General features: G+C 43.4%; 2 protein-coding genes across 3 annotated transcripts in view; one reads left to right on the top strand and one right to left on the bottom strand.

Annotated features, from left to right (window-relative positions):
- Nucleotides 1–10,103, top strand: part of MTREX (Mtr4 exosome RNA helicase) — a 43,840-nt gene extending 33,737 nt beyond the window's left edge. The window contains exons 20-27 of the mRNA XM_081212715.1: nt 38–148; nt 472–660; nt 2,621–2,784; nt 4,409–4,514; nt 5,916–5,972; nt 7,314–7,476; nt 9,361–9,465; nt 9,827–10,103. Of these exons, the coding sequence (XP_081068841.1) occupies nt 38–148; nt 472–660; nt 2,621–2,784; nt 4,409–4,514; nt 5,916–5,972; nt 7,314–7,476; nt 9,361–9,465; nt 9,827–9,879 (948 nt within the window). The 3' untranslated portion in view covers nt 9,880–10,103. The remainder of the gene's footprint in view (nt 1–37; nt 149–471; nt 661–2,620; nt 2,785–4,408; nt 4,515–5,915; nt 5,973–7,313; nt 7,477–9,360; nt 9,466–9,826) is intronic.
- A 113-nt stretch (nt 10,104–10,216) lies between these two features.
- Nucleotides 10,217–23,749, bottom strand: part of PLPP1 (phospholipid phosphatase 1) — a 103,306-nt gene continuing 89,773 nt past the window's right edge. For both annotated transcript variants that reach the window (XM_081213179.1, XM_081213178.1), the window contains exons 5-6: nt 11,903–12,079; nt 10,217–10,449 (exon numbers count right to left, since the gene is read on the bottom strand). In XM_081213179.1, coding sequence (XP_081069305.1) covers nt 10,318–10,449; nt 11,903–12,079 — 309 coding nt within the window. In that variant the 3' untranslated portion in view covers nt 10,217–10,317. The remainder of the gene's footprint in view (nt 10,450–11,902; nt 12,080–23,749) is intronic.

Here is a 23,749-nt window from a genome sequence, read left to right as displayed (position 1 = left end):
GCATTTTCAGTTCATCCATCACCATATGTTTTAATAGGTTGTTCCTGTTTTGGTGCATCTTCTGTCAGCAATCAGCAGTGTTCGCCTATATATACCCAAAGACCTGAGGCCTCTTGATAACAGGCAGAGCGTACTGAAGTCAATACAGGTACTGTAACTTTGAAAAGCTGAACGTGCATAGCTCTTCTTTTCCAGAAACAAAGTACTTCACATTCATGATCTAGTTGTTACCCTTCTTGTAAGATAAGTCAGTGTTGTTATTGCCCATATCAGATACCTAAGACCACTGTGAAGTTCATGGCACAGGTGAGATTCGAACTCGATCGTTCATTATTTGTAGCCCAGTCTGTTAACCAATACATGATATCAACTCTCAGAGATCGGAAAACATCTTTATGCCATGATGAAATAGAGATCATACTTTTAAACACTTTTTTTTTAAAAAAATGCTTTTATCTGTCTTTTTTTAAGGAAGTGCAGAAACGGTTCCCTGACGGTGTTCCTTTGCTGGATCCTATTGATGACATGGGCATTAAAGATCCAGGCCTGAAGAAAGTAATCCAAAAAATAGAAGCGTTTGAGCACAGGATGTATTCTCACCCACTTCACAATGATTCTAATTTGGAAACTGTGTACAAACTTTGTGAGAGAAAAGCACAGGTAAGGAAAAGCTTTTCAAGTGCATCTTATTTTGGAGGGACAATAATTGGGTGATACTTATTTTACATACAGGTGATCCCAGACTCAGTCCCTAGCATCTCCAGTTTAAAAAAGGTGGTGGGTGAAGAGAGAGACATCTGGCCAATTTGCTGACAGGTAGTAGATAATATTGCACTAGGTGGTCAAAGAATCTGTCCAGGTATCGGTCCTGTCAATCATTCCATTAGCCTTCAAGCAATGGGCCACATAAGTACACAGGTAAATTGGTAGTAGTTCCAGATAATTTGAGGATGGAATATCTCTTGGAAACACATTGCTGAAGCACTTTTGTGAATTGGAAATGGTAGATTTTCCTTTCATACCCAGAAGCTCAAGGCAGATTCACTGTGTAGTCTTACTCTAAAACGAGAGCAAAACATATGCATCTCATCTAATATGAAGGGTGTTCACATGTCTACACCATGACTTTTTCCTTCAAAATGCTTGCAGGCAGGGCGATGCCACCTCTGAGTAACATTAAAAGCAAAAGACACAATTTATGTCTGTGTGTATGTTTGGTAATTACAAGCATGTACGTGAATATTGCATTTGAGTACAAGAACCAGTTGTATAAACATTATCATAAGAGCTGCTCTGAGAAATTGCTGTATTTGATATTCTTCCAGATCAGATTGGCATAAAGAATTGGGAAGGCTTAGGATTTTCGGGCTGGTGGTGACTGTCTTTTCCCTTTCCCCCAAGGCCCTCAACTTGGCTCTTGTCCTTGATGGAAGTGTGTCTGCAGGCATCTTGGTGTAGTGCCTCATGTGGTCTGGATAGTGTCAATTAGTCTTTACAGGGCTAAGAATTCCAGCTGGGGTTGTTTTGTTTTTTCTCAAATCGTAGTCTTATACTTGAGCATACATCTCTTGCTCCATCCAATCAGAATTGAGAGAGGGGGTTGGGTGGACCAATGCTTAGAAGCAGCGATGTGCTGGTTGTGAGCCAATAAGTGGAAGCTGAATCCTAATACAACATGGGTGTTATGTGTCCTGAGTTCCCTGGTAGGTGGGGAGATGGCCTGTTCTGGACAATGTTGAAAGGGACCTCTTGAGGGTACTACTGGATCCAGCATTATCACTGGAGGCTCAAGCAGCTATATGCCCCCTTTTCAACAGAAATGACTTGGTCACTCTGCTCCATGCTCTGGTAACTTCCAGGTTGGATTATTGCAACACATTCCACGTAGGGTTCCCCTTGGAAACTTTAACTGGTCCAAAATGCATCATTTAGAACTCATTTAACTCCTGCTTTAAAACAGCTGTGCTTGTTACCAGTTTATTTCAGGGACCAGTCCAGAGTGCTCACATCAGCGTTCAAAGCCCTAAATAACTTAGGTCCAAATATCTGAAAGACCACCTACTTTTTTACATACTCTGTCAGGGATTGAGATTAGCAGATGGGGCCCTTTAGGTAATTTTGCCACCCATTGAAGTTCCAGTAAGGGGGGGGGTTTGCCCAGGAGAAGACAGCCCCTAGGCTCTGAATTCCCTCCTCACAGAGTGGTGCCTGGCCCTTTTAGTCTCTTGTTTTCATTATATGATGCTTAAGACCCACCTCTTTACTCTGACATTGGCATCTGGGAAATATTGATTGTAAGCTGTTCTAACTGATTTTAATATTGTATTTTCGCACTGTTGTAACCTGCCCTGGGATGTTATGGGGAAGCGTGGGCTAGAAATCTTATCAATAGTTACAATAGTAATGCATTATTGCCATAGAAAATTCTTAACTTTTTTTGTTTTCTTGCTCACAAATCTGTTTCTCCCTTTGCTTCGCAGATGTATGGGTAGATATGTGGCCTGTGGAGATTGAAGTTTTACATTCACAGTAAAACTTTGGGGTTTTTCCAGGAGACAGGGTCAAAAGTGTCTTAATGCCTGATTCCTCGTAACACCTCTTTGCTTGTGTTTAACTTCAGATCGCTGTAGACATTAAAGCAGCAAAACGAGAACTGAAGAAAGCCAGGACTGTTTTACAAATGGATGAGCTCAAGTGTCGTAAACGTGTTTTGAGAAGGTTGGGTTTTGCAACCTCCTCGGACGTCATAGAGATGAAAGGCCGAGTTGCTTGTGAAATCAGCAGGTAACGTATGTTACTGTTGTAGAAAAGACAGGCGAACAGATGTTTGTATGCAGTTTTCCTCTTATCTTATGGGACATTATGACGCTAAGGAAAAATCTCATGTTAAAACATATGGGGGGCAGTATTGAAGTGATCCTAGGTTACTGAAAGTAAAACACAGGGTAAGTTTGAAGGACAGAAAAGCACAGTGACGCTGGGATCCAGAGAACGCCATGAACCCAGCAGGGCTTTGGTTTGTGTTCTTCTAAACAGCAGCCCCCACATAACCAGTTAAGCAAACTACTTTGGAAATTGCAGGTCCTTTCAGAAGCAGTTTATTTGAAATACTTTTACCCTACCATTTATCAGGGTGGCACCAGTTATCTCTTGCTCAAAGGAAGTAAAGTCAAAAATTGTATTGGGTGGGCCCAGTTTGTGAGCATACTTCAAACCACTGTCTGGATCCTACTTTGAAATGTGATGTCAAAGATACATGGTATCTACTTTTTAGATCCCTATATTAGTTTAGAAAACAAATATTATGGTGTTTGTGTAAATCATCTAGAAGTGGCACCCACTTTCTGATAGCAACACCTTAACATATTTTGAATATTCAACACTATTGATTGGTACAAAAAGCTGCAAACCCAGAACAAGAATATGAAATCTGAAACTTTATGCGACTTCTTTGTGTTCAGTGTTTAGATTCTGCAGAGTGTTCCATTATAGGAGATGGACTCTCCTTCCTTGGAGGTTCTTAAGCAGAGCTTGGGTGTCCATCTGTCATGGATGCTTTCACTGAGATTCCTACATTGCAGGGGGTGGGACTAGATGACCCAACTCTATGATTCTATGATTGTATATTAACTTGCTAATGTTACATCTGAAAATAAGAGGTGTCCTGGTTTAGCTTGGCAGAATTAACCCAATATATATTGTGAATTTGTAATAGTAACCATTAGAGCGTAGAAAATTATTTGGACGCTTGGTATATGGTCCTTTTTAAATTTTGTTCTTTCTCTCCAAATAAACATGCTTAGCCAAGTTTGTTTATTCCCTTCAGTCTCATAAAATACACTGGGCAGGATTCAGCTGGTGAGTTGTTAGTGGAGGCCCTGCACCACGGCTTCTGCTCATGCACTGGCCCCTTCCTCTTCCCCCAAGCACCCCCAGACGTTGGCTGGGTGAATCTCCAGAAGAGCACATGGGAGGAGGCTAGCAGGGATCGATCCATCTGGCAAGCCAAAACCCTTACCCCATAGTTCTGGCATCAAAGTGCAGTGTAGATTCTGCTCTTCTGGCTTAATCTCCTCCAGCAAATCCAATTTCAGCTTCTGAACACTACATGACATGCTAATCCATCCTGACCTTTGTTTCCAAATTTTGTTTCTCAGGACCCCTGTAGTTTTCTGGTATGCCATCTGTAAAAGTTATGACGACATCCAGATTCTTCGCTTGCTTGCTTGCTTGCTCCCTCTCTTTTTCCCATTGGTAGTGGAAGGGCGCTTTCTGAATTAAATGTCTTTATTATTAATTCTTCTGCCTTTTGAACAGAAGCTCCTGATCAGTTTTCCAGAAAATTGCTTTCAAATGTATAAAAGGACGAAGAAATATCTAACACTGTCGATTGCATTTCCTCTTCCAGTGCTGATGAGCTGTTGCTGACGGAAATGATGTTCAATGGACTTTTCAATGACTTATCTGCAGAGCAAGCAACGGCTTTACTAAGCTGCTTTGTATTTCAAGAAAATGTAAGTTAAGTTTGCATAACCAGAAAAACCTAAATTTGATTAGCCGTAATTTATATCTAAATGAATGTTTTGTTCTACCTTGCTTTCTAGTCAGAAAAGGGGGCTAAAAAGCATTTGTAAAACTAATATACAATCCTAGATTCAAGATTCATTAAGCTAAAAAAATGGGCATGGTACATGCAGGATCAGACACTACCGTGCAGGGAGAGCAAGAGAGTCCTGGACTTTCACTGGGTTGAGATTTCCTCCTGATAAGTAACACCAGAGGAAGCTGGAAACAGAGTCAAGCAGACAGAACCAGAGCAGAGAAAAAATGAGTTTAAATGGCACCCACAACAATCAAGACATCTCCTACTGAGTTCCTTGTCTCAAAATGAATTTTTAAAAACTCGGTTGTTTTTATTTTAATTTCCCTAGCTGTTTTTATTTTAATTTTCCTATATTATAAAGTGCATTCCAAAAGTGTCATTGGTCAGGATCCAGAAAGTTTTATGGATGAGAAGAAAGCAGTTCTGTACATTCACAAAGAAGTTTCTGGTTTCTGTTCTCCCCCACACCCTAAAACTGTGTTGTCCTGCATTGCATCCCATATTGCTGCCAAAGGAGCCCCTGCCCCTCTGAATAACATAAGCAGAAGTGGATGTGCACATGAAACACCCAAAGTTTATTGCATATATTCAGTAGAGAGGAAAAAGACACTTCTTTGAAAGGCGGAAATGAAAATGCCAAATAAATAAGTATCAGAAACTTAGGTGGAATCCACTGTTGTGCAGGTGGACTTCCTCTCACAGTGTGACTTCGCTTTCCTCTCCTCGCACTCCAGCCCCCTACGCACCCCCCAGAATCTGCTCTGGAGGGGTCCCCTAATCATCTGGAGCAGGTACTGAGGGCGTGTGGCAGGCTGCATAGAAGAGGAAGGTGAAGGCTGTTCTACTTTTGCATGGCCAGTGTTCAGTATTTCTTTCCCCTCGTCATTCAGTTGCATTTTTCAGTGATAAATTATTTGTAATCATTGGCTTCTATGTCAAATATCTAAAGAGCATTTTTGAAATTCTGTGGTTCAGTGGTAATCTCAAAGTTTATTTTTGTTCCAAGTTGATGTGTTGTAATATATTGGCATTGGGATAATATTTCACTGAAAAGAAGTCCAGAGGCCCATATTCTGGACTGAAGTTTGGCACTACTCTTATTATTGGTCTATTTTCTGTAAAAGAAGCTTTCTTAAGAGTGTTAAAGGATTGATGAGCACAATCCACCAAGCATTTGATCCCACAGGTTCTCTGCTTGTTTCAGACTTTGTGCACCAGATACATAACTTGTGGTCTTCAGAGAAAAAATTATAAATTAATTTAAATAATGCCAAATGAATGGATATTGATGCTTTCTTCATCTTTTTTTCAGTCTAGTGAAATGCCCAAACTAACAGAACAGTTGGCAGGCCCCCTTCGCCAAATGCAGGTAAACTTCAGCAGATTTTTCTGGCCTAGGAAATGCCGCATTCATTACTAAATGGTTTTACAAGCCATTAAAAGTCAATTACCTTCCCTTTCCTGCTCTGTAACCTAAACATACACCATAGTATATCTTTGAGATATTGCACCGGCACAGCTCTTGATATGCCTACACATCGTGCTAGCTTCGTACATTTAAAAATTAAATTTTATAGGGTGTTTGGGATGATATAATCCAAAATCTTTCTTGATATCTTTTAAAGTTTGTCTTTAAATTTTAATACCATTAAGATAGCTTGAGGGTGAGGGGAGGGCTTTTGGAATATTTTATCCAATGAGGGTTTTTGCATACTAGTGACTTATCCAATATGGTTTTTGCATACCAGTGAGCAACATGAGCCTGTTAAACTAGCATTTTCTTCTGTGTTTACTTATGAAGGCCCATGAAGACATCTGCCTGGCAGTCTCCACTTCCTCAGTGGCTGCATTTAGATTAACAAACCAAGATACTGCTTTGTAAACTGCCTGGAGATTTTTAATCAGAAATCAGTCTATAAATGTTGCAAAACAATTATCCCTCATACATCTCACACACAGCTGCTCTGCTCCTCTCATCAGGAGCCAGGAAAACTCCAGTTAACTAGTTTCCTATTACATCCAAACTGGAAGGTATGATAAATGAACAAACCAAGGTGATTTAAATTTGTCTTAATGTCTTGACTTGTTTGGATGCCGTTAGTCAAAACTTCCTAGTTTAGATGTAAAGGAAAATGATCACTATCTGATGTGTTCCTGGCTTGCTCACTTGTTTGAAGGGAGGAGTGAAGCAGGTGTGTATGAGGCAACACAGTTCATTTCCCTTCATGTACCTGCGTGGGCCTTAAGTTACTCGACAGAGACCTTGGCCCAGGTGGCCCTGGGAAGTGGGTGGCTGCTAGGAAGTGCAGCTTCTTGCCCATGGCGCCCTGACTGGGAAGTTCATGGAGCAGCTCTCCTGGCTCTATGGACTTTTTAGTGCCAGACCTTTGTATTTTCTCCATGCCTTTTATACAACTAATTTGTCAACGGAGTCTTAGCTTTCTGTGCAAGTTGTTTTATTTTTCAAATTGAGCTTCTTGTCAGTTGTGTTTTCCCTTATCAGAAATGATGTTTTTAATCTTGTTTTTGAACATTGCATTTTCTTGTTCTTTTGTAAGCTACCTACGGAACGAGTGGGCCATATAAATCTAGCACTGCTGCTGCTGAAAATAATAATCTCAGCTTGTTAACAGTCAATTGTCTGGCGTGCATATTTCAGGAAGATAACTTTTATTTGGTTTGTCTCAAATTTTCAAAATCCTCTTTAAAGGAATGTGCAAAAAGAATCGCTAAAGTGTCAGCAGAAGCTAAATTGGAAATTGACGAGGAAAACTACCTGAATGCGTTTAGGCCAAACTTGATGGATGTCGTGCACACGTGGGCCAATGGAGCAACGTTTGCTCACATATGCAAAATGACAGATGTCTTTGAAGGTGCGTGCACTTGTATTACTACTAATGCATCAGAGGTGTGGGATGGTAGGATAGTACAGTTGTTTGCATGACAACAGTCCCTTCCACTGAGGCCTCCTAATCAGCAGCCTGTGGGAGAATCTTTCTCTCTTGTCTCTCCTCCACATGGCATGCTTTCTGCTCTTCTTTTTTCTCTTTCTCCCCAGTGTGTCCCTTGTGTTCTGTATCTCTCAATGTGCATAAATGTAGACAGCCTGATCCGTGGCTCCATTGAATTCAGTGAAGCCTACTCAAATGTCAACTATGCATAGGATCAAAACTGTCTTTTAACCTTGTGTGGTTGGTACAAGAGGGAGAATGAGAAGTTGTTGTTGCACCTTGTCCCAGGTGCTTTGATTGCTTCCCAGCCACTAGCCATTTCTGCTATCTTTGCAATGATGGCATGGATTGTGTGCTGTAGCAGTCATCACTTTGGAGGCAGCAGAAATGTTATTGGGGGTAAAGAATAAGAGAGGCTTGAAGTCACTTGTGTCATATACACAATTTATTTGGTTGCAGTGAAGCAGGCAATCAATTCTGTGGATGGTTGCATTTGTAAATGCCATATAAAAATGTCCCCCACCCTCCTTTCCCATGTAGATAGGTAGTAACCATAAGTCTTGCCCAATAAGTGAACTTTTTGCTGCTAGCTGGAGACGGAGACTTGCTTGATGGGCCAAGTTTGACATGCAGCATCAGGCAGGGTGGGATAATTAAGCTTTGTAAGCTGCCCACAGTAGCAATTTTCATTGGTAGGGTAGAAATTATATAAAACACAGACAAGGCACTGACCATAGTAGCATAACCCCAAACCACCATCACACCCATTTTTGCAAACGCAGAGTAAATGGCACATTCTTGTTTCCATATGGCAGATAAGCAATCCCTTTAACAGAAGAAGGAGTAAATACTGAGAGAAAGGCACTTTTTCTCTTTGTCATGACAAAGTCCATCTTAAGTGAAATTTCAGTGGCCATGCAGATCATGTTGTGGTTGAGAGACTGGAAAGTAGAAAGTTCATATAGTTCAGTATGTCTAGCAGAAAGGCAGATGGAGTATATTTAAATGTCCTTTACTCCATACACACATCCTCTGTTTTAACCATACAAAAATGCTTCTGTGGATGTAAAAGTGTTTTTGGTTGCATTTTCATAATGAGCCCTGTAAGAGAAGTCAGTCTATACAACCAAAGTGATGGTTTGCTCAGAATACAGCATGCAGCAAACCCTTGGAGGATATATCCCAGCTTCTTTTGGCTCAGACTTCTGTCTTTTTGGTAATTGACTCCAGGTGGCTTTTTATTAGAGTTGCTGGATCCGGAATCAAATGATTAAATTTAATCTCTTGCTGAGACTGGCTGATAAAACTTTGATTTCATTTCTTTTTAACTTACAAACTGAGAAGAACACACATTCCTAGCCTATAGATTTCCACACCTTATAGCTGCTCCACCATGTATCTAAATGTATCCCATAATCTTTGAAATGAAGCGATTCATTTCCTTCATGTACGCACTACAAAAATATGCAGGAGGTTAGGAAGAAGGAAGCTTGGTACCCTGCTTCTTATGATGGGGTAGCCTGAGAGCTGCAATGAGAAGTCTGTGCAATAAGAAGTAGTCAAAACCATTGCCTTAGGTTGACTTATAGGTGATAACATTAGTTTGAACCCATCCTTTCTGATAACACAAGTTGGGAAAATTAATATTCATGACCTTATGATTATCTGTTTGGGGAAAAACTATAGGACTGAGATGTTTCAGTCCTGCTTAAGTAGACAGCTTTACAACTACCTGGTAGAAAAGGATCTGCTATTCCTCATTAGAAAATGTCTGCTTTTACTGCAAGCCCTTTTTTGCTCATGCAGGGAGCATAATACGCTGTATGAGGCGGCTAGAAGAATTGCTTCGACAGATGTGTCAAGCAGCAAAGGCCATTGGAAACACAGAACTGGAAAACAAATTTGCAGAAGGTCTGTATGTTCAGCTTCTTATAAATTGCATGCATCTTGAAATGTAGTCTTTTCACAGGCAATTTTAAATTTCTTAAACAAGTCAGAGTGTCCCTAATGTATTAATGGTAGGTTCCATGTATCCTTTATCTGCTGTGATCCAATTCTTTATGGAGCAGGTAACTGGAAAGCCCTTGATGTCTCCACAGCCCCCTCAAACTAGTTATACACACATTTGAGATGGAAACTGGGGAAATGATACTCAGTTTGAAATTGATACTGAGCTTCAACTCAGGTGCATTGTTAATATATCCCCTGTTGCTAGTATCAGCAATAGGTACAGCTACTCTTATGACATCATATTATTTTCTTCCCTTAACAGGCATTACCAAAATCAAGAGAGATATTGTATTTGCTGCAAGTCTTTACCTATAAGTATTGTCCTGGCACGGCGTTTGAACATCACTAATTATTCTTCAGAGGCAGAAGTGTAAAGTTAGCGACAGAATCTGCCAATCCTTCCCAAGCAGGAGAGATGCTTAACATTATTGTATGTATTTCACCATAAGCCTCATGCTAGCAAGCATATTACATACCATTGCTGTTTGTACATAAGTGTTACCACATTATTTTTAATTAAAAAAAAACAACAGCCAGAATACTGTGTGTTTAAAGCAAAAGCTTGAACCAATAGAGATTTAAAGTTTAGATACCTAAGTGTTACTATATACATGTAAAGTGAGCATCCAAGAAGTATAGCAGCAGCAGTCCCTTCAAGAGGCATTTAATTTATTTCTTTACATAGGTCAGAAATGCTTGAAATTTTCTTTTTATAGAAGGGGATATTCCACAGGGTAATAGCTGTTGACTTTATCATGGCTGGTGATTACTGCCATAGTGATTTCCACTGGTAGGTGTCTCGTGTAAGGTTGTGTGTGAATCTTCTTCCTCCTTCTGTTTAAATGTACGACCTCTGTCTTTGAAGAAATCAGATACATACACAACCTGGATAAACAAATTGAACACATTAGGCAGTGAGACAGCTGTCAGAGAGAGAGAGAGAGTACAACAAAATGATTCTTTAAATATGCCTAATAGGTCTGGGCAGTATACCAATAAATTGTCTGAAACTGGTATGGCAATCAGATTGCCATACCGGTTTCAGACATTTTGAGCTGGCAATACATTGTGGTGGTTGGGGAGCTGAGGGCCACAGCACAATGGTAGCTTCACCTGGTGGTATATTGCAGGTGAAGCAGCCACTGCTCCCGAGTCCCTCTGCTACCATACAACAGATAGTTTTTTTAAACTTCTCCACGCTCCCACGAGCTGGAGGTGGATGGCTTATTCAGCTGAGAAGCAGGCTTCCTTAAACCATCCCCACAAGTCAGAGTGGGGGCTCAGCTGTGTGCTCCCTCAGCAGAGCATTTTAAAGAAGCTGTGCATCTGAACCGCCTTTGCACAGGGGTGTGGGTGGGCTACCTCTTGCCAAGGCAAGTGTTCACAGGGCTGCCTTAGCACAGGTGGAGCCAGGACTCCTTCCTCCAGGCGTTGGAGGAGGAAGCAGTTTTTCCCATCCAACGCCGACAGGAAGAGGCAGAAGCTGCACACCATGACAATAATCGTCTCCGTGGCCAGTAATTGCCTTTTTCCTCCCTTCCTCCTTTCCAACATCGTAACATACCACCATATCAGGAAGTTTAGTTGGTGGTATATTACAGTGTTGGAAAACAGGTACTGACTAGCTCAAATTGCCTGCCTTTCAGACAGAGAGGTAGACAGAGCTTGAGAAGGTGATTGCCTACAACCTTCTCATACTTCATCTGCAGGGCTGCCTCTGGTTCACGTGAGCCAGAGGGTGGGTGCTTAATCAGCTGAGGAATGGGTGGGAGGCTGCCCACCCCGCAGCTGATCAAGCCTCCATACACGCAGAGGCACCCAGCACTCTAGGGCAATGTATCTTGGTTGAGTCTTCATCCCTGAGGTAGGGAGGAAGCAGCAGCTGAGATATGCTGATGTATCATGATGTAGACAATATATCACGATGCTCCCAGGAGTGGGGGTGAAGTACTCACAAACCACATATTTCCCAGTCCTAATGCCTAACTTCTGCAGCATGTTTATACGCACTTCAGGCTTCTTTCATCTTTGTTGTCAGAAAGGGAAGTGGGGCAAGTGCCAATAATCTATGCATGCTAGTCCCAATTGGAAAGGCTTTCACTTTTGTAAATAGTTTTGGGACGAGAGATGTACCCTAACCCACCCATACATCATGGTTTCTAAAGGAGGAGTGGAAAAAGAAACGTTGACACTGGGCGTAGTGAATATACTACGTTTTCCCCATCTCACCACTGTCCAGGCATCCTCCCTCCACCCCGTTTCATCATCAAGTCAGCAAAAGTAATTTTGCCAAAAAGCTATATTGATCAAATGGTAGAGTAACTTTGCATGGACTTACAATAAGTATAGCTACCAGTGCTCCCTGGATAAGTCCGGTCAACACATCACTCCAATGATGTTTGTAATCAGAAATACGGGAGAGGCCCACGTAGATGGATGCTGCAATAAGACCGAACTGAGCCGTAGGACGCACAAGTCTTGCCCAATCGCCTTTCATTCTGGCCTGAAGATAAAGCTAAAACCAAAGGGACAAAAGTTTAGAAATACAGAAGTCTAGCTAGTTAACAGGGTGGGCAGAAATAGGATGGGTCTTTTTTTAATACAGTAGTTCTAACTTGATATTCTGTTGATTTGCTAGGGACAACATTAAGTGCAATACTTTTGTACCATAATGAACATTGTGCTGAGTTGTGGCCTAATTTTACACATACCCTTTCTATGGAGCTTGCAAATTGGATCATATTGTGTATTGCATATTATCCACCTTTTGATTCAAGCTGCACAATGTTTCATAATATGTGAGGCATATTCTCCTTAATTATCTGCTATAGCACTAAAGGAACCATTCATTACTTCAATAGTAGCTGTGAGTAGGGAGATCCTTGCTAAACACAGGCAGGTATTCAAATGCCTAGATGGGAAATGAATTCATATTTAAATAATTTGTATACTTTCCCTTCAATAAAAATGTTCAAGGTGGATTACAAATAAAAATACAAAGTAAAATACAGAATAAAATGAATGGCCTAAACCCCCAGCATAAACCCATACAGGTGAAATGGAGTTAAAAGGCTTGGAAAAATAAAAAAGTTATTTGTCTACTGCCAAAGTGGTAGAGTTGGTACAAGCTAATGCTCTCTCCAGAGAAAATTCCACAACCACAGTGCCTCCACTGAGAAGTCCCCTTGCCCCTCAAATCACCACTGCCTCATCTCTGATGGCCAAGTCTCCTTCAGGAAAGCCTCCAAGCAAGATCTCAGAGATGCTGAGGGCAAGAATCGGCCCTCCTAAGGTGTGGGTAGAAATACACTGGGAGCCAGTACACTTGTTTAAGAACTTGCATTACCTTACCATTGCCAGCTGAATTTGAACTAACAGAAGTTTCTATAGTCTTAGAAAGCAACTCCACTTACAATGCATTCATCAAAAATGGAGGTTACTGGAGCATAGATAACAATGGCCAAGCTGTCTGTCTGAGACAAGTCACGGCTGGCACACCAGCCTCAGCTAGTATGACAAAGCCACTCAAGTTTATCCCCAAACTCAGCCTGCTCAAATCATTTTCCCAGGCAGACAAATGGTCCATCAGCACTGGGATCAATAGTATATCCTTCTGATCTGAAATGAGTTTTGTTTTTTATCCCTTACAGTCCATTACTAATGCCAGACACCAATTCATTATTTCCAGAGCCATCACAGGTTAGCATCTACCATGGGCTATAGTCTAGCAAGGAGCCCCCTGCCAAGAGCTCTGTGGACCTGCTCCTTCTGTTCACTTGCCTCTTGCTCTGGCCCAGAGAACAGAGGAGCAAATGCCACTGCCTGCTTCCTTTTTGGCTCCCTGTTTTGCAAGCAAGCAGATGGTAGTAAGGTGGAAGTGGAGCAGCAGCTGTAGCTGGTGATGATGGTGGTGAGGAGAAGCGCCGAGGTGTCTTCCCATCACTCCTGACCACTGGCAAGGCTGGCTGCAGTTGATGGGAGTTAAGTAGAGGACATCTGAAGGACACCACACTGATGACACCTGCAGAACTACACCCTGGATTCAACTGGTCAGTTCCTCCCTGCTTGATGTTATGAGCCACAATACCGACAGGAGGCTGCGCTTAGCCAAGTACCTTATCTATTGCCTCATGCTGCAGAAACTCAAAATAAAACAAATCCATGAAACCGGACTAGATCAAGCTTTGGATAATCCACAGTCTGACCTGTAACAAAGGCATAACCTTTTCTAAAACAGGCAGTAACTGGACTTGATGGGATGCAGGTTGTGGCTAGCACTCCCACAGACAACTTCAACCATTCCTTGTACCTGTTAGAACCATTATGGTTGTGTAAATGAATATATACACAGAGCATGCTCTATGTGAGCAGTAGGTGCTACTTTCCAAAGTTAAATATTTGGGGAATGCCTAATCGGTTTTTCAAAGCAGCTATTACATCATAGTTTTGGCATCCAAATATTTCATTCTGCTGGTTAAAAAAAAAAAGCTGAAGTTTAAAGCTGCATGGAGCAATGTTTAGAAAACCATATAAAGGTTTTTCCACAGACCGAAGTTGTATTCCAGCTATGTTTTGTTGACAGAAAACTGAAGTTTCTAAGACAGTCTGCAGGCATATTTTTCAAAAATGTATACATGTGTGTTCACAATCAACAGCAAAGGTAGGTAATTCCTGCTGCTGCTGAAGTCCAACATAGCAAAATTACACAGTACAGTTTACAAGGCTAATGCTGTGTTTCCTCAAGGCTTGTTTTTGAGACTAACTTCTACAGCAATGTAAATCATTTAGTCCCAGTGAGAACTTGAGACAGCAGTCATGCTGGTGGTCTAAAAAGAGCAGGCTGGCAGTACAGAGCTGGCATACTTCCTTCTTTCCAGCTTAGGAATTCCACTGAAGACATTGAAAAATGCATTCCTTTGCTAATAAGGTTTTTCCACACGCAATTGCTGTAGTTGGCAGAGGAACATTATACACATAAGAGGGAAGGTGGTATATGTGGTTATGAGTGGGAGAGAAGGTGGGACCTAAGACAGTCCCTTAGAAGATTGTGGTCCATAAGCAAAGAGATTTGAGGGCCCGGGACACAAATCTAGGTGGCAGGATTTCGTGCTATTTGCCAAGCTGTCAAAACTGAACTGATGATTAAAATGCTGTCCCCAAAACAGAAATGTATCTACAAAACTAGGCTGAGATGGCAAAACAGGAAACTCGGATTGAATGTTTATTCATGGACTTTAGGAAAGTAGCTACTTGGGCCACAGCTATTTAAGATGTGGAGCTAGGCTGCAATGAGACAGGAGGCACAGGTTGGGCTGTTCATTCTACCAACAATAAAAGCAGCTGATGTACAAGTCCAAAAGAAAAAGAGGATCCAAATGCCCACCTCTTCTGCTGGTGACAGTTCAGATCAGTGGGTTTTCAAGTTGTATAAGCACCTCAGTCAATCTCAAGTGCTGTATGAAGCAGCTGGCTAAGAACTAGTAACTCTATACAGCCAAGAAGCAGTTTCTGCATGTACTGTAGAGGGAAGTGAGGGGCAGATGGAGCCTGTCAACCTGGGAAGGTAGCCAATTGAGGAGAAGGAAACTGATCCTAAACCTCCACTGCCTTATGACTATACTCATTTGGGAGACTGGGAGTAAACCCTGAGTAGAAATCCATACCCACTGCCTTGTGGGACATCTTCAGAAGGCTAAGGAGTAAGCCCTACACAATTCTGGAGTGGAATCCCTAAGACGGTTGGATGATGTCTTGTATGCCCCCTTCCAGCAACTCCCACAGCCATGCTGGTGCCAAATGTATTGCTCTGCTTTCCTTTGGACCACATCAGCGAGGCTGACAGAGGGTGTCTTGTTATCTGGGCAGCCCCAGAGAAATCACTTTGTTGCTGCTAATGCAATTACTGGTCTCTGCAGTCACAGCAGGTGCTGTGATTCTCCAGCAGTTTTGACTTCACCCCCAGAGGCACACCCCATTGTCTCCTGAGACAGACAAATGCCAACAAGAGCCTTCCAGAGCCGTCTACACCAAACACTGTCACTTCAAATAACTGACGATTTCCCTTTAAGAGCAGCAGCTGCTGCTGTTTGTTGCACATGCATACTTTCATTTTACATGCCTGTTAGCTGATAGGACAGGCTAACTGCTTCCTTCTCTGAATTTAGATAAAGAGCTTGAGCTTGGCTGGCCCCTACCTTGTCATCACAAAGAGCAACAGCAGCCGCTCCCTCCCTGCATTCTATGAAACAAAACACCCACTTATGCATGGAGGCTGACATGCACGCAACCAATTCATTAATTGGCAGCCCTTTTCTCCTATTATTGTTTACACAAGTGATCTGGCAGCTTCAAGTCATAAAGACAGCTAACTAGTTCTAGTTATGTGCCCATTTTGACACAACAACAAACAGTCCTGTAGCCTCCATTAAGTCACCCGTTTTGCCTCTCCCTGCCCCCTGCCAAGCTATTCATTAAACCAACAGACTGAAGTTTCAGGATGGACATCACTTCAAGCAGTAAGTGCCCCAACATGAATAGAGCAACCTATTCCCTAGGTTTGGAGATGAGAAAACCCATTCCCACAATCCCAGAACAAACTGGTAGGGCATGTGTAAATACACTTGCTTTCCAGTAAAATAATAGCTACACTGCTTTGTTGTACTAAAAAAAGTATTTGTGTACTTCAACAGTAAAGCTTTAAAACACATGGGGCTTCCTTCAGAGTAGGCCTGCTAAAAGATTGGACCTTCTACAGTGGTGCCTCGCAAGACGGAAAACCCGCTAGACGAAAGGGTTTTCCGTTTTGGAGGTGCTTCGCAAAACGAATTTCCTATGGCTTGCTTCGCAAGACGAAAATGTCTTGCGAGTTCCTGCGGGGGTTTCCCCCCCTTTTTCCCAAGCCGCTAAGCCGCTTATCAGTTGATCCTAAGCCGCTTAACAGCTGATCCGCCAAGCCGCTAATAGCGCTAATCGGCTTGCTTCGCAAGACGAAAAAACCGCAAGACGAAGAGACTCGCGGAACGGATTCTTTTCGTCTTGCGAGGCACCACTGTAATCTGAGGTTGCCAGGGTGACAACTGAGCACAAAAATAAGGAACCCGCTGTATAACAACAAAATAGAAAAAACGGGTCCAGGCCAGCATACAAAGACAGTACATGGCAAGCAAAGTACAACGGATTGTATTAGTCACAATGTACCCGCTATTACAAGGCATGTAGTACATACAAGCGGTACTCCAGAATCATCAAAATAAGTACAATACTATAATTAATGATATATTGTCATATATCTTTGATGCAAGAAAATTCTTGGGAGCAGCGGAGCAGCTGTAGCAAACAGGACTGGAGCCCGGCGATCCCAGTTTCAAAGAGAAACTCCAGCCTGTGAAGTTAACAAGGTCCCACATTGGGTCTCACAAGTTGAGGCACTTGCCTTATGAACTGAAGTAATAATGTGATGCGTTTCTAGCCTGCTAGCAGAAAAGTGATGACACAAATCACTACAAGTGGAAAGTGCTTACAGCAGTGCCTGCCGTAGAGATGCAAATGCCAAGGCCCCTGTAACATGCAGCCTGGCCCTGAGCAAAGGGAGGAACATTCATAAATTAGCAGCATGGCAGTTGAATTTCTCCACTATCATTTTTGTCCTTCTCTGAAGGCTGCCGTTTCCTTAGGTATCAGATGCTTTTAACCTTTGGTGGTCTCCGCTTAAAAGTGCCTTTAATTTGTTAAATTAGAATACCCCCACAGCTCCCTTCGAGATGTGTTTATAGAATGTGGTTAAGCTTTCACTCATAATGAAAACACAGCCTCTTCACCACATACATCCTGAGCGCAGTGTTCCTCCCACTCTCTGGTGAAATGCTCCACTTCTCCCACATGCACCACCTTTTAGAAGAAGCCACAGACCCAAGTGGAAGCAGAGAATGAACTGCTTTTGGAAAGGCATTTACAAATATTGCAGCAAGCAGAGCTTGCAGTCAAATGGATTTTGGGAGTCACTGTTAATACTCTAGAACAGTGTTCCCCAACCTTGGGCCTCCAGCTGTTTTTGGACTACAATTCCCATCATCCTTGACCACTGGTCTTGCTAGCGAGGGATGATGGGAGTTGTAGTCCAAAAACAGCTGGAGGCCCAAGGTTGGGGAACACTGCTCTAGAAGATTTGATCACAAGAGGAACAGTAGTAAGCAAGTAATTCTTTCCAGCCATGACGAGGGGAGTGTTATTTCCCCCTCCTCAAATGTTCTTTTGTCACAGTCTACATCATGCAACCCGACGGAGGGCGATCAGTAATTTCATGTGGGTGACAAGGAGGGAAGACATGGGGAAAGCTAGAGGGAGGAAGTGTTCAATAGCAAAGGAGGTGCCCTGCACCATTTTGGCTCTACCTATGTCCACTGCCCTCAACAGACCTAACCCAACCCAAACCTGCCTTACAGCAAATTCTGGTGACTTGGCCTCTAGAGATTCCTTTGCTCTACATGTGTCTAATTCACAAAGGAAGCACCTTCTCTCCGGTGCTAGGGACCCTATTTTTCTAGCATCTCATCCAGTCTGATTGTACAGGAATAAAGCAAGCTAATCTATGGAATCTACAGGATGAAGGGTGGTATACAAATATTTTGAGCAAACACTGATGAGATATGTTCTCATGAGTCTCTTACATGAAGGTAGGAAAGGGGGCAGTTTATCATCTGCTTATAAAACTGGATCTCAGTGCGAACTTAACATTGTTAAGTTTAGGTTTTTCAGAACTCTTTTCTGAAGGGGATTGAGTGAAAGGCAGAACTTTGGGGAGAAAATGAATGTGTGTAGGGGACTGGGCCCAGATTAAGGGGTGTACAAGATAATGTTTTAGCTTTCAAGCTTTCCTTAAGAATTAATCCATTGTGGTTTTAGGCCCTTCTCTATAGCACCATAGGGGTTACAAACAAACCAAAAGCAGAACTACTGGAGACAGTGCGTCAGACCATGCCTGCTGTTTACAGCCAAGACTCTGGAGAACCATTAATCCTTTATATATATTTTTAACTTGAAGAGGTCATATATTTTAGGGAAGCTTTTTAGGGAAGCTTTTAATATCTGAAGGACTATTGTATTTTAATATTTTGTTGGAAGCCGCCCAGAGCAGCTGCGGAAACCCAGGCAGATGGGTGGGGTATAAATAATAAATTAATTATTACAGTGGTACCTCAGGTTAAGCACATAATTCGTTCCGGAGGTCTGTTCTTAACCTGAAGCACCACTTTAGCTAATGGGGCCTCCCACTGCTGCCGCACCGCTGGAACACGATTTCTGTTCTCATCCTGAAGCAAAGTTCTTAACCCGAGGCACTATTTCTGGCTTAGCGGAGTCTGTAACCTGAAGCGTATGTAACCCGAGGTACCACCGTATTATTATTATTATTATTATTTCATAAGCATGTATTTTGCAATGACAACCATGGTAGGTAATTTTGCTTAAGTATAATTACCGTATTTTTTGCACCATAACCCTCACTTTTTTCCTCCTAAAAAGTAAGGGGAAATGTCTGTGCGTGTTATGGAGGGAATGCCTACGGGTGGCATGCCTACGGATTTTCCTCCTCTAAAAACTATGTGCGTGTTATGGTCGGGTGCGTGTTATAGAGCGAAAAATACGGTAGTGTTGAAATGAATAGGTGTTGTGTGTACACAGTCACTGTCAGCCTGTATACCCAACTGCAGCTGCTGTAGCACAGCACATAGGCTGTAGTGTGCTAAAGAACTCATGGGGCACTCCAGGCAGCATGATAAAGATAATGCAAAGCCACTTCATGAATTAGGTCCAGAAACACACTTAGTGCAGAACTGAATCTAAGAGCTTCATGCCATTGCTTTGAAGAGTAAGATGAGTATTCATTGTCAGTTACATACACTTCACCTCATTTTAGGACAAGGGTAGAAGACACTGTTCTCTCACTCTAATATAAAACATCCTACATTTACATGACATATTTATTTAGTTTATTTTACAATTTATATGCTTACATTTAACAGTAACTCTTGGGGCAGCTAATAAAATATTAACATAATTGCTAAATGCTTTTATTAGGAAGCTGTGCAGATAGAGCAATTCAAATTATAATGTGGGCAATTGAGTAAAATAAAAGCTTGCCACTGCTATTTGACTGGCCAAAGAAGAATGAACCAAAAATGTTAGAAACTGCTTCCTTTCCCAAAAGACAAAAACTGCTGCTAGCAGGGTTGCAAAGGTATTTATAAGCGTGTTTTTTAAGAGTTTAAAACATTTAGGCCAAGATCCACCCATCCAAGAGAGCATACGCAACTGCTGCCCACTCTTCTCTATTTAAAATCAAAGGTAGCTGCAGTGACAGGTTATAATGGATTGTATTCAACTGACTTTTACTTGGAGTAGACAGATTTAGGAAAGGTGAGAAAATAAATAACCACTGCTCCACCCACTTTTGCCTCTGGCCCCCAGAAAGCTTCCCATGAGGGAATACAGCTCTGTGTTTGAAAAAGGTTCCCAACTTGCCTGAAAAGGAAAACATTCGGTTTTCATTCCCTCAGCTCTGAGTAGAAATAAATGCATGTGGGGTGCTGTTCCCTTAAACCGCAAAAATGACTGCAAGCGGTATTAAAAGTGGCCTTATGTTTCTTATTTGTAATTATTAACAGCAAGAAAACTGTAGTTTTAAGAGCATTTTCTGCAAAGATGAAGAGGCTGTGTCTAGCAGACCACATAGTTCTTTGGGAGAGAGCTGGATATAGCACACCAAAATTGCTTTCAGTTACAATAGTGCAACAGGTCAGCTCTCCACCTCTAGCACCAAGACTTCTAATTCCAGAAGAAAATAGGTTCATCCTATATTGACACAGGAAATCCCGAACTACAATAGTTATCCAGCCTCTGCTTGAAGACCTTGAGTGAGGGGCAGCCCACCAGCCCTCTAGGCAACTGGTTCCACTACTGAACGGCTCCTGTAGTTTAAGCCCAGGCATGGCCAAACTTGGCCTTCCAACTGTTTTAAGACTACAACTCCCATCATCCCTAGCTAACAGAACCAGTGGTCAGGGATGATGGGAATTGTAGTCCCAAAACAGCTGGAGGTCCAAGTTTGGCCATGCCTATTAGATCAAGTTCTGCCATCTGGGACACCTATTTTATGTGATAACCCTTTGGGTCTTCCACAGCCCCACCCCATAGCCTTCTCAAGACAAAACATGCCCAGTTCCTTAAACATTTCCTTATAGGACTTACTTTCCACACCCCTGAATATCTTTGTTGCCATTTCCTGAACCTATTCCTAATTGAAATATCCCATTTTTAAAGTGCAGGGCCCAGAACTGGATACAGTACTCCAGAGGACGTCTGACTGATGCAGAATAAAGTAGAACTTCTACTTCCTGTGTCTTGGAAACTATGGCCTTCAGGTTGAAACAAGGCAGACTCCTAAGGCACCATGGGACAGGATCATAAGCTATTTTCTGCTAGGGAAAGTACAAACGAGGAAAATGAAAAAGCTTTCCGTGCGCTGTCCATCAGTCACACATGAAAACAGATTATTATTACTATTATTAAGTTGTATACTACCCTTTATCTGAAGATCACAGGGCAGATCACAACATAAAAATACAAGATAAGAACATAAAATATAATAATAAAACACAAACACAAACCAATAACCCCCTTCCCACAAACACGTTTAAAAGGCCATAGAACATGGGTAGGCAAACTAAGGCCCAGGGGCCTGATGCGGCCCAATCGCTTTCTGAATCTGGCCCGCGGACAGTATGGGAATCAGCGTGTTTTTACATGCGTAGAATATGTGCTTTTATTTAAAATGCATCTCTGGGTTATTTGTGGGGCATAGGAATTCGTTCATTCCCCCCCCCCAACAAAAAAAAAATAGTCCGACCCCCACAAGGTCTGAGGGACAGTGGACCGGCCCCCTGCTGAAAAAGTTTGCTGACCCCTGCCATAGAACATTCAATCCGCCAAAGGCCTGGCTATAGAAAAATGTTTTCGCCTGGTGCCTCACACAAAGAAAAGGATAGCAAAAATGTTACATGTGCAGTTACATGCACAATTTGTACATGGTTTTCCTACACAAGTCATCATGCAGAAAACGAAGACCTAGAATATTTATGTACTTGTCAGGGGTTCAGGAGCAGAGGCAAGGGCAAGGGAGGAAACAGAGAGCGAGGGGGAGGAGGCAGAAGAAAAGATGAGTGATGACGACGACCCGAGATCTCCGAGTCTTTCCAGTGAATCAGAAGATTCACAGAAAGGAGCACCAGTGGCCAGGGCAAGGGGGGAGCCTAGGGGGACACCCCAGGAAGATAGAGCCAGAGGGGACTCAGAGGGGAGCAGTTGGAAATCGGGACCAGCGTCACCGCCAGAGAGCAGGGAAGAGGAAGGGTGCCAGGGATCAAGCGCTGGCAGCTCACAACAGGGGGGAGGGCACGAGTCAGGAGTGGCCACACCTCCATCGGGGAGCGAAGAAACGGTCAGACGGAAAGTGGAAGGTTGGGCGCGCGCGCCAAGTTCAAATGCACAGGAAAGTGACGCAGTAGGCAGCCCGGAAAGGGAGCCAGGTCCTAAAGCCCGGCGCAAGGAGACAGGAGGGTCCGGGGGGTCGGCGTCAGAAGAATCCCGGAAGGAAGAGACCCTGGGGGGCAGAGGGACCCAGAGGAGAACAGTCAGGCGGAAAAGGTGGAGCAGGGCTAGGATATTAAGTTGGTGCACAAGGGGCGGAGACTCAGACGGAGCTTCGCCGATCTAACCACTAGACGTAGAGTTGCACGCAGCAGCTTGAGAATGGAAACTGTAACTCAATAAAGGCTTTTACTTAATGATCGCTGGCTAGCGTGATCCTCTGTGAGCTAGGATCTGGAAGCAGCTCTGACAGTAAGCTCCGTCTCTTAATTGTGGGCATCTACGGCCTCAAGGAGAGGAGAGAAAGCGGGTGCCTACTAGCGAGCTCACGAACGGCAGACAACATGACGGCTGAGCAGCAGATAGCGGAACTCAGAGAAGCAGTGTCACAACTGAATGCCGAGGCTCTTGCATCCAGGAAGAGAGAGGAGGAGGCAGCTGCCGCCTACAGGGATCTCCAGGTCAGGTTGGAAATGCTTACGAAGCAAGGGCAACTGACACCCAAACAGGAGGGAATTGGGTTGGGGAGACGAACAGGCGGTCTGGTCTCTCACTTCGATGGGAACCTGCAACAGTACCCCAACTTTAGAGCAGATGTAATGTGTGCACTGCAACTGCTGAACAAAGACTTTAGAGATGAGCAAGAGAAAGTGGGATTCATCATGTCCCATTTGCATGGAGATGCTAAAGCATGGCTGCGCAATTTGTGGAGGGATAAGGATCCGGCGCTCCAAAATGCGGATGCCTTTATTAAAGCGATGGATGGGTGCTTTTTATCAAGCATTGACGTGGATCTTGCTCGGCAGCAGATACATGGACTGAAGCAAGGGAGGGCCAGCGTAAGGCAGTACCATGCCCGCTTTTTCGCTTTAGTCAGTGCCCTGGAATGGGACAGAGATTCGGCTCCTGTAAGAGACCTGTTTTGGGAGGGATTGCACAGCTCGGTTAAAGATGAAATTGCGAGGGGGGAGAGACCCCGGACCACGCAGGAGATCGTTCAGAGGGCGCTGGCGGTGGGGGTGCGGCTGGAAGAACGTCCGTGGAGCAGGGACGAAGGGCGTGGAGGGCGCGAACCAGCCAGGGGCTCCTCCTTCCTTCCCAGAGAAGCAGCGCGTGCGCAATCCACGCCTCCGCCAGGAGGAGGGGCGGAACCTATGGAGGTTGGAAGTGCAAGGGCTCAGTCAGCAGCCAGAGCCCTAGCACCGGCAGCAGTGAAAGCGAAGCCTCCTAGAGGGAACAGGAAGTGTTACATCTGCGATGATCCACAGCATATGGCAAAAGAGTGTCCCCGGAGGCTCCACAAGCACACTGCAGCCTCAGCAATGGTAACTGCAGCAACGCAGCAGGGAAACGACGGAGTCTGGCTGGAGGAAGAGGCACTGGGGCCCAGCCAGACGTGTCAGTGAAGCAGTCCCCAGAGATTTTACAGCCCATGGACCCCCTCCCGCCCAAACCAGTAGTGAGGCTCACCGCATCGCTCCAGCTGCCCAATGGAATCACCATGGACGTCCCAATCACCATTGACTCAGGAAGCAATGCGGAC

The sequence above is a fragment of the Podarcis bocagei genome, assembly GCF_964188305.1.
Source record: "Podarcis bocagei genome assembly, chromosome: 11".
Classification (NCBI taxonomy): Eukaryota; Metazoa; Chordata; class Lepidosauria; order Squamata; family Lacertidae; genus Podarcis; species Podarcis bocagei.
This window is presented reverse-complemented; position numbering and strand designations above follow the sequence as displayed.